General features: G+C 44.4%; 1 protein-coding gene across 1 annotated transcript; it reads right to left on the bottom strand.

Annotated features, from left to right (window-relative positions):
* Positions 1–3,379: 3,379 nt before the first annotated feature.
* RFC2 (replication factor C subunit 2) lies at positions 3,380–10,156 on the bottom strand. The gene is made up of 11 exons (XM_082776336.1): positions 9,985–10,156; positions 9,321–9,390; positions 8,608–8,649; positions 8,114–8,220; positions 6,879–6,980; positions 6,237–6,337; positions 5,634–5,791; positions 5,200–5,265; positions 4,628–4,708; positions 4,155–4,268; positions 3,380–3,672 (listed from the first exon to the last, which is right to left on the bottom strand). Exons 1-11 carry the CDS (start codon positions 10,092–10,094, stop codon positions 3,562–3,564), a joined length of 1,062 nt encoding a protein of 353 aa, XP_082632462.1. The 5' UTR covers positions 10,095–10,156; the 3' UTR covers positions 3,380–3,561.
* Positions 10,157–10,661: the final 505 nt, after the last annotated feature.

Raw genomic sequence — 10,661 nt, 5'->3', positions numbered from 1 at the left:
TGATGTGTGCGTTGTCTTTGTGATCGAGCGAGACAGGCTGAGATGGGAGCACGTGCAGAAATGACACCGAATGGTGTGCAGGATCCTGCTGGGAGAAAACAGAGCTCCACAGAGCCTCGTTCCTCAAAATTGGTTTGGAAAACTATGCTTCAAGAAGGGAAGAGGCCCACAGCACTCGTCTCCAGGACTGGTAAGAATGAAAAGAAGAGCTAAGGGCGAGTGAGCCCTGGAGTGGGAGAAGGGGATGTCAGGTGCTTCCTGCTGCAAATGTCTCGGCTGTATTTTTAGCAGAATTGCTGAGAGCGTGGGGCCACCGCTCGTGTAGCTGAAATAGCAGGTGGTTTGGTGTTTGGCTTGGAAGCTTTACTTCTACCTCCTACAAGTGCATTTACTCCTGCTCCCGCAAGACTTTTCCAGCAGAGAAAATAGTGTGCTTCAGGAGCTTCCCCAGGCAGAGCTATCAGCCCCCCTTTCTACTTACCCCTCCCAGTTCCGCTTCTGCTCGTGCCCTCATGTTTTCTGATGTTTAAATGCCCTGCAAAAAGTTTGTGTGAGTGGGGGACACTGACCACAGAGAAGAGGAACGTGCTGGCATCCCAGAGCGCGTGGAGCAGACACGGTGACAGCCACAGCCTGTGCTGGCTCTGCACAGCCTTGCGGACAGGCAAGGAGGTGAGGAGAGCCCCTTGCTGCTGACACAGAGCATCTGCCCCATGCTGGGCCATGAAGCTGCCGTCCTTGGTGACTAATTCAGCACCTGAAGAAGCTCCCATTTTCATGAAGTGCTACAGATAAGATTTTGCAAGATCTGCTGGAGGGAAAGTGTGAGCTCCATTTTCAGTGATGTTGCACCTATTTGTGGTTCATCTTACAACCAGAGGGAGACATTAAGCACTTAAGACACGTTTATCAGCAGTAAAAGATCCTTTGGCAGGCAGCAATAGATTCAGCTAAAGGACTCCCAGAAAGTTCTAGCTGTTAGGTGAGCGTGCAGCCAAGACACTAAAACACAAGGTTCACTGCTCTCTTTGCTGAGCAGGGAGGCAGCTCAGACCAGTTGCATTCTCCCGGAATGAGGTTCCTTCACTGCCAGACTCTGAAAGCTGCAGTGCGTAAGCGGTAGCTAGATGTGCTGTCTGTTCCCTCGCCCTACTGGGACTGAGCAAATTGCCCTCCTTCAGCTCTCCAGAACAGCCAGCTGCAGAGAGGGGTAAATCCTTCCTTAGCTCTGTAAAGCTCCTGAAGTACTTTTCAGGCAGTGATCTCATTATGCTGGAAGATGTCCAGGGGCTCTTACGGTAAGTTTCATCAACGCTTCTAGTCTTGTTCTGAAAGACTTCAGGTTTTTTGTGAGGACATACATGCGTGTTCACTGACCTGCTGTCCTTTCAGGACTCTTTTTTAGGTGCGCAAGGATTATTTCTGGTGCTAAACCAAAACTGTCGGCTCCTGCGTTGCCTGACAATAATTCAAGGAGAATCAACATCTCCCATGGGTACATACAGCTCTTTTTCCTCACGTTAGGTAGGCAGCCAAGTGAGCAACGCGCTTCCTGTTTTCAATGTAGAAGACGCATTAAATGCAGTTTTGGCACTGCTGGTACGGCTATCGCAAATGGACCGGGGAGCCTTCACTGGCTACTGGAAGCAGCAGCTCTGCACTCAGAGGCGGTGAGCAGTTAAATATGTGAGAACAGGCAGCACTGCTGGCCTCTCAGACCGCTGCTACTCCTCTTACAGGGAAAGGTGAGCAAAAGGAAATCCTCCCAGTGCTGCAGAGGATTAGCTCAGGAGCGAATCAGCTCCAAATTGGAGATGAAAAGCAGCTGTTGAGTATTGCCACAAAGAAAAGCACTTAGCAGGTAGGATCAGGACCTGTGATCCTCCAGGTTTCTCACTTTCACTGGCACTGACAGAGCAAACCACACAACGCACAGGTAGGTGCGTCCGCTGGGGCAAGGAGCAGCCTTATGAATCCTACTAATACGACATTTGTTATTTTATGAAGCTGCCACTGTAACACCTCTTCTTTCTATTCGGCAGTGAACATATTTAACTAGGAGAAGGCAGAGCAGGCTGTCTGTGATGTACAGACAAGGGAAAATCAGTCTAGTGTTTAAATAATGTGTCTTATTTAAGCTTTTGCAAACAAAAGCTATGATGTGTCTGTAAAGGACTCAGTGGCTTAATCATCTTAGTGCATTGTTATATATTTAGCAGTGTTTGTGCTAGCGTTAACAATTCAGTAACTCGGAACCAAACTTACCCCAGTTTGACTAAAATCTAGTGAAAGAAGAAGGTACTTTGAGTATTGCGTCCATTATTCCAAGAACTGCTTCCTTTATTCCATTCAGGAGCAACCTCAAACATGCCTGTGCTTTAGCTTTCCATTATCTTGCTTTCCTGCACTTTGAGTTAAAAAAGGGTTGTCTTAAAGCTCTGTCAGAGGGGCTGCAGAGCTCTGATGGCACAACTTACAATGCTGCCAGCCCTTGCTGCTGGAACTCCTTACCCCTGTGGCTGAGTTGGAGAAAAGGAGGGTGTAACCAGTGCTGGGGCTGGTCTTTAGACTGAAGCTGCCTGCAGAGGTGGATTTGGTGCTGAAACAATGTGGTTTGGGCAACTGGCTGCTGGGGGTGGTATCTTCAACACAAGGGGCAGGGAGAAGAGCAGGCACCAGTAACTTGTACTCCTACCGTGTTTTGTTTGACTGCTGTAACAACAACATGCTTCGTTAAGAGCTCTGCTTACAGAAATATATCTGACACCTGATATGGAGGTGGTCAAACTTAATTTATATTTGTTTCTGCATTTCACACTTTATTGCTCCTCTGCACTTGTGGGGTGGTTTCCAAATCTAAGCAGAGAGGAAATCATGATGCTGTAGTTTTTTGGTATGTTGAAATTACTGTAAAATATTACCTAACCTGGACAAGCAAAAACAGAGAACACAAATGCAGAGCGTACCAGAACTTGGTGTATTTTTTTTTTTAAAGATTACAGGTGGAGTGTCCAAAATAAATAGCTGGCATCATCAAGAAATGTTTATTTCTCCCGTACGTTTGGTGGAAACATCTTCCTTACCCCAGCACATGAAGAGCACCCAGAAATGGCACCTCCTCAGCATGCCTCGATTGTAACTCAGTCACGGCTCTGTCTGTGCAGAAGTTTTTTCTTGGTCTCAGTGAGACCACCATTCTTGATCAATAATAAGTTGTGATCACTAACGAGGGGATTGATATTTTGTCTCTCCTGCTGTTAGGTCTTGGTATCATTACCCACGAGCATTTTTGCTGAGTACTAGAGAGACCTTACTGCTTCTCCTTTCTGGCCTGCCACAGTCCTTTCTACCTCAATTACACAACAGGCAGAAGTTCTTGGGTTAAAGATTTCAAAGCTTTATTGATCAAATAAAAAAAAAATACAAGTTATTTTACAATAGAACCTGGTTATTTTTCTGGGATTTAGCAAAACCAGGGGGACAGAATTCATGACACACACGCAGCTGCCGACCTTGCATGTCTTCACCTTCCAGAAGAGGGGTTTCAGCTCGATCAGGTATCTAACTTGCTGCAGGGGCTGCCGTCTTCTGACACAGCCTGGCCAACAGTCCAGCCATTTGCAAAAGCGAGTTCACACCTTCTGCTATTTTCATGTGCGTGTAGCCAATTTCCTGATGAGGAAAACGTTGTCAAACCTTCTGTTTTTTTTCCACAGTCTGTATGGTGTGACTAATGACACTCCTCTAAATAGAACATATCCCTTACTGCTAAGAAACCATCTTCAGAGTCACGTAAAGATTAAAAAAAAAAAAAACGTTTTTTGGCAAGACTATTATATTCCCATGTAGACCAATTAGATCGATTTTTATTTATTTATTTTTGTAATTGAAGCCTGTGCTTCCCCATATTTTTTTTGTGTAAGGAGCAAGGTGCTTGTATCTGAGGACAGGTTTTAAATCTTAAGAGTGATTCCATTATACCAGTTCACCATTTGTCAACTGGCTGTTAAAATAATTTAATATTTTACTATCCATGGGACTAGAATCTAGTATGCTCTTCACGAAAGTTCTTAAGGAGTTTTTAGAGGCTTTGATGTAAATAATAAGTTCAGCCAGCATTGCATTTGTTATTAATCCATCGCTAAAATACTGACCTTTATAAATTCCAGTTTCAGATATTCAGGCATTTGAAAGGTTTTGCACACACGGAAGATGTTACCAATCACATCTTCTGGAGAGTATCCAAGTCTCCACAGGTGAGCAAGAATCTGTGCAGGAAAGAATAATCCCTTGTTTATCTGCAAAACCTAGCAGGTGAGTAAAGTACATTCGGTTTTGGGACAGCTGTATACAGCTAGTGAAAATATATGTACTACTTATCCAGCAATTCAACATCAATTCTGTTTAGCAAGTAATTTCAAAACTATTTGTTCTCCCCCCCCCTTTTTTTTTTTTGGCTTGATGGATTATTCATCTGAACAAACTGCTGGAAAAAAACGGGACTTAATTTATTAATTCATATACATGGTTTTGCCCTTATTCTAAAGAGCAATGTACACCGAATTCTTCAGAGCAGGTGTTCTTTAAATAAAAGGTGTCTGCAGAGACAAAACCCACGAAAGCCAACCTTGTATGCTTCATCAATATTTGCATTTATGCAGTGCTGTATCATTTCTTTCACAAGCAGAGGATGAGGCTCGTCACATACCTGTATCAGAGAAATATTACACTTTAAAATACTAGAGCATCCCATATTAAAGCCCCAAGTATTTTCACCAAGTTTCTGTACAGCTGAAATACTGAATCAGACACATCTTACAATCCAAATTAGATTGATTACATTGTAAGTAATATGACTTTTCTGATAACATAGCTACCCTACCACGGTGCACTCAATAGCACTACATGAGAACACAAGTAATAGATTCAAGTTATCATTGTGAAATTTCCCAGCAGTTAGGTGATCCGTGTGATTTGAGAGAGCTGGAAAGTCAGAAAGCTTCAGATGAGCTGTTTGGGACTGAAGAACTCTCTGCCTTTTCAAAAAGTATGTACACTTCTTTTGACTAATACCTGCTACATACATAGCATGGTCTGCAAAGGGGTAAAGACTTTCAACGTCTCATATACCTGAAGGAAGGTCTCACGTAGTTAGGCAGTGTTAGACTTCCAGCTTTATTGTTTTACAGCATTACTAACCTTAAAGACATTTTCACTGTTTATAAAGCCAAACCCAGAATATGTGGACTGTAAGTTGTTTAATGCCTGCAAAAAGAAAAACAAAGACTTCAGTCATTTTCGGAAGTGCTGCGCTTCTGGCTCCTCTCCTCAGGAGGAAATACATTTTTGGGGAAATTACACCAAAAATGGAGTTTTCAGTTAGGCAACAGAATAAACTGTAAATGCATGCAGACATTGTTTTCTCCCAGAAATTCAGCATCTGATTTCCAGCAATTTGCTTTTAAGGAGCAGATCCACTTTAACACCTTGCAAAAACAAGCAGTTTAATTACTCTTGTGCCACAGATCACATCCCCTTTTCCTTATCTCTCCAAAGATACATCCTTGAGAGCAGCAATTCAAACTTTTTTGCTTTAAGCAGAAGCCTTTGTTTCATTGCCTTCCCCCTTCTACCTGTCTCATATCTCCTTGGGCTGTGAAGATAATGGCTTCCAACCCATCATCTGTATATGGCACATCCTCTTTCTCGACAATTTTCAGTAGCCTCGCAAGGATTTGCGAATCCGTCAGCTTGGTGTAGCGCAGCACTGCGCACCGAGATTGAATAGGTTCTGAGGACAGAGATGCGTAATTAGCATTTGAACTAGTGCTAAACAAGGGCAGTCTAAAGCTCTACACTGTGTTAGCCTACAGGCCAGCTCTTTCTGACTTCTGATTGTGTTTCAGAAAGCAAGACAATAAAAGGGGTTCAACATCCAGTTAACAATACACCAATATCATAAACTGTAGCAGAGCTGGATGGAGATTAAGCCCAAAAAAATCTGCTTCTGCAGTCATGCACAGCGCTATCCATTAAAAACAGCTGTTCAGAAGGTTCACTGGCTACGCAAACACGCTCTTCTTTTATTAGCTGGATGTTCAGATGGTTTGAGTTTTCAGACGTACCAGGGCTTCTTGCAATGAGCAGGCTCGAGGTATTTCTGAAAACTGCTTTGAAAGTACTCAGCAGTATGGGGAGTGTTTAACTAAAACACCCAGGGACTAACAGCACCTTACCTATGATTTTGTCAGAGGCATTGCATGCGAGTGCAAAGCGTGTTGTTTTGGAATAAATTTCCATTGTTCTTCTCAACGCTTGCTGTGCTCCATCTGTCATGCTGAAAGAGAAAAGGAGTTAGGATAGATTTTACCCTTCACTGACTTATAGCTGCAGCCTAATAATTATTTTTAGACAAGCTTCAGACTTACTGATATTAGACAGTACTTTGTAAGCTAGGCAGCTTTTGCTAGGCATGTGAACAGATCACCCTACAACACAGATAATCGCTGAGACCTCCATAAAATTAACACACAAAATTAAATCATTAATACTCTGAAAAATACTTCTAATTACATGCAGGTACAGGAAAATGTCCCATTTTCATCAGCCAGTAAACTGGAAGATGCTAAGATCACATCAAACTAAATCCTGAAGTGTTTCAACCCAATATTCAGCATCTCCTTTGAAGCAATGATCTCTACGTGATGTGAGGAATCTTCTAAAAGCACTGTTCAGTACCCATTTGTTTCCTCCTAAATTGTTTTGATAGCCTGATAGAAACATCTAATACTGTCCAAGACAGCAACTCTGCAGACAGAGAACAGATAAAAAAGATTTCACACAGTAGCTGAAATAAAAAAAAAAAAAACACAACGTACCTGTCTGCTTCATCAAGGATGATTATTTTATGCCGACCTTTTGGAAGCGTGACCTTTTGCTGGGCAAACATTTTGATTTTGTTTCTCACAACGTCAATGCCTCTGGAACAATAATTCAAGTCACTTATGATCAGTTGGGTGAAATTACACAATGGATTTTATTCAGCAGACACTGGCTGAAGGGCTCCCGTGCTCCCCATTCCTGTGCTGTTTGTTTCCGTTCCATCAGCAGTGCCGGTGTAATTGTTGTGAAGCTGTGCTGGTAGCCAGACGGCCAAGCAGAGTCGGATTTAAACACCAATCCCCCTCCTTTTTGGAGGTTTTGAAAAAAGCAATTTAACAGCTTCTATCAGTAGCTTTACTGCCACAAAAGCACTTATGTCTGGCAAATGGTAGGAGTAATAAGCAAACAAGGGCAGAACTGTTTATTTCTGCACTGCTACTTTGCCAGTACTTCACAGAGCCGTACCAATAAACCCGGCCATAAATCAAGACAGTTTAAGAAAAACATCTGGACAGATTTCATCATATTAGCACAACACGGATACCTTCCTAGACTGAGTCCCACTGAAGTATTACTTTTAAAAGTAAAGGATTTTACTGTTTGTAAAGTGTAGAAAATGAATGCTGTACTATCAGTTATAGAACTACAGAATTCAAAAGGCAGGTACAAAGCACTGTACTCTTGAACCCTCCCCAAAACGTCCCTAGAATACGTCAGGACAGGGTCTGCTACAGAGCTTGGGAAATATAATCAGCCTTTAGTGCCTGATCCTCAGAGAAGAGTCAGTGTCCTCGCTATACCTAATACCCATATCCTACAGTTTTAACCCCAACTGTCCTTACTCTTAATTTCTATCACTTCACTTTTTCTCCTAAGTACTGACGAGTTTCATTATAAACAACTCATTCACTTTTTATCAGGATCTTCATGAATGCAGGAAGCATAACTCTTCAAAGTAAATTTGAGAAGACAGTACCGCTATGTATTCTGCACTCCGTTTATATTAGTGTGTGTGTGAAAGTACCTATCTAGATATAAAACATCAGGTGATAATATCTGTGTTGCTAGTTGGACACCAAAAATTGCCTTTGAGTTGGAAAAACTACATTAAAGTAAGTACTAGAGGCCCTACCAAAACATTAAACCTATCAAGCAGAACTGAGTTCAACTAAAAATAAAAATGGATACTTGCTTCTTCGTTAAAAGTTTGACCAGGTTTGTTCACTCTCACCTGTCATTTGAGGCATTCAGCTCCAAAACAGCATCCTTTAACGCAGGACCAAGCAGAGCACGAGCCAAGCAGAGGATACTGGTGGTTTTACCTGTTCCTGGGGGACCCTAGAGATACAACAATTGCTGATAAGTTTAATGCCATTTTCTAAGCTGTACGCTCTACAATGCTCCCCAGTCATGAAACAGAGCTGCAACAGAGGAAGTGCAGAGAGAACATAGGTCTAAAAGTTGTCTTCAGCATCTTGCCTGCAACAGTGGAGGAGAAGCATAAGACACACTTCAATAAGCACCTGAGGGCCAAGTTAGTTTTCAGTAACAGAAGGTAGTTTACTTCTTGTGTATTCTGCTGAAAATACTGCTCTGTAACCATACAATCAACATCACTGTTACCAGTACACTCAGGTACAATGCAAACCCATACTGAGAGGTTGCTGTGCCTAGATTTCAGAAGCCAGGACCCACAACAGTGAAATACCACACGGCAATACTTACAGCAATGATAATATTTGGTACATTCCCCTCTTTTGCAAAGACCTAAGAAAGAATAATTAAAAACATACATATAAGAAAATGGTAGGAAGAAATAGTTTCCAATTCTATTCTATTTTAATCATGAGTAACAGAGCTACCATTTATTTTCTTCCCTCCTGGTTTCTTTCTTTCTTTCTTTTTTTTTTTTTTTTAAAAAAAAAAAAAACACATTGCTGCTTTTATGTTTTTCAGTTGAACTGTTAAGTCAGTTCCTAGAATAATATGGAAAAACGTTAAAGTACTGAATCTCACAGGCCTTTACTCTTTCCCTTCTATTTGCTTTAAAGATATATTTGCTAGTATAAACATTCTACTAACAAATGCTACTTTTACAAATTAATTTGTCATGGAAAATATTTTTCTTCTAGAGAAAAAAAGTGTTGTTTTTGTTTCCTTCTGTAGTAATATAAACTATACTTACTCATTGAAACAATATAACAGGTACACATGTAAAAATGTTGTATCATAGCTGGGCCAATTTAAACAACATCCCAGTTCAAGAAGGCTTGTTTCTTTAGGACATTGCTCTATTATGTCCAAAAACTTGTCATTTCTTAAGTAAATCATAAGGTTTTTTGTCCACATGCTCAAGTATAGCTCCACTGGTCTGTGGCTCTGTGCAGAATTATGGTTTTTGAGCTAACCCATCAAAAAATAGAGCAACAGCTACACACCTCCAACCTGCTCACTGTATCTTCATTTCCAACTATTTCACACAGTTTCATGGGTCTGTATTTTTCCACCCTGTAGAAGTAAAACACTTCAGACACACATGGCCATACTTTCATAGCGGTTTACACTGCCGGAAAAGGAGGCTCACACTACGTTGAACGCCAAGTTGTTTTATTTTGACCAGCGTAAGAAGGACGAAAACACCACAACCGCCTGGGGTTCGCCTTCACGCCTCAGCCTGACAGGACAGGGCTGACAGGGGAGGCACCGCCCGCGCCTGAAGGGCCAGATCTCGCCCGGGCTGGGCCCCGCAGGGCTGAGCGGGGGTTTCTCGCTTCCCACCCCGCGGTGAGCACCTCGCAGCCAGCCGCCGAGGGGAGGGAGGGGCCGGATCCCCTGGGTTCGCCCCATGCCCGGCTCCCCCCGACCGCAGCCCCCTCACAGCCGCCCCTGAGGTGAAGCGAGGCGACAGCGCGGCGCGAGCCCCCTCTCTTCCCGCCCACGGCTCGCCCCGCCCCCCGCCTCTTCCCATTGGCTCCTGCACGCCTAGTCCCGCCCCGCGCCCCGCTCTCCACCAATGGCCGCGCCGCTCGGCCCTTCCTCCCGCCCACCGCCCGGCTCCATTTTCCCCACCGCCCCGCGCCCCGCGGCCCCCTCAGGCCTCACCAGGGCAGCTCGTAATGGCCGCCGCCGGCGGCGGGAGCGGGCCCCGGGGCGTCGGCGGGTCCCCGCTTCTTGCCCTGGGCCCCGGCCTTCTCCGCCTCCTCCGCCTCCATCGCGGCGGTGGCGGCTGCAGCGGGCCCAAGCCCGTCTTCCCGCCGCCTGCCTGAGGGGAGGAACGCGCTCCGGGCCCGCCTCGTAGGGCGGAGCGGATCCTGCCCCGGCCTCCCGGGGGTGGCCGCTCAGTGGCCGGGAGCGGGGCTCCGGCAGCTCCGGGGGGCGCCTGGGGTGGGCTGGGGGCTCCATGGGGGCAGGCAGAGCCCTCGGCTCTTCTGGAGTGTCCCCCCTCTGTGACATGTTGTGTCAAAGCTGTGTGTTCCCCCTCAAGGACATGTTAAGTTGTTTAATAAAAACGCTACTGTGTTTGCACCTCAGGAGAATAAGCCTTTGTTTCTTTTTCATCTAACCACGTTTATTTCCCCCTATAAAAAGAGAACAATAAAAGATGCACCACGAAATACCGTATTATAAGGTGCAGTGCTGTGAATGTTCAAATTCACGTAGCGGGAGGTACTTGTCCTAAATCCCAGCAGTTCCTGAGGCCTTCGTACATGCCGAAGCTCTGCTCATGTTCAGCACAGTGACGCTTGTTTCAGCTCAGTGAGCGCAGGGTCTGTCCCTCA

Source organism: Aythya marila (assembly GCF_965140915.1).
Source record: "Aythya marila genome assembly, chromosome: 20".
NCBI lineage: Eukaryota > Metazoa > Chordata > Aves > Anseriformes > Anatidae > Aythya > Aythya marila.
Note: the sequence above shows the minus strand (reverse complement) of the source record. Positions and strands in the feature narration are given on the sequence as shown.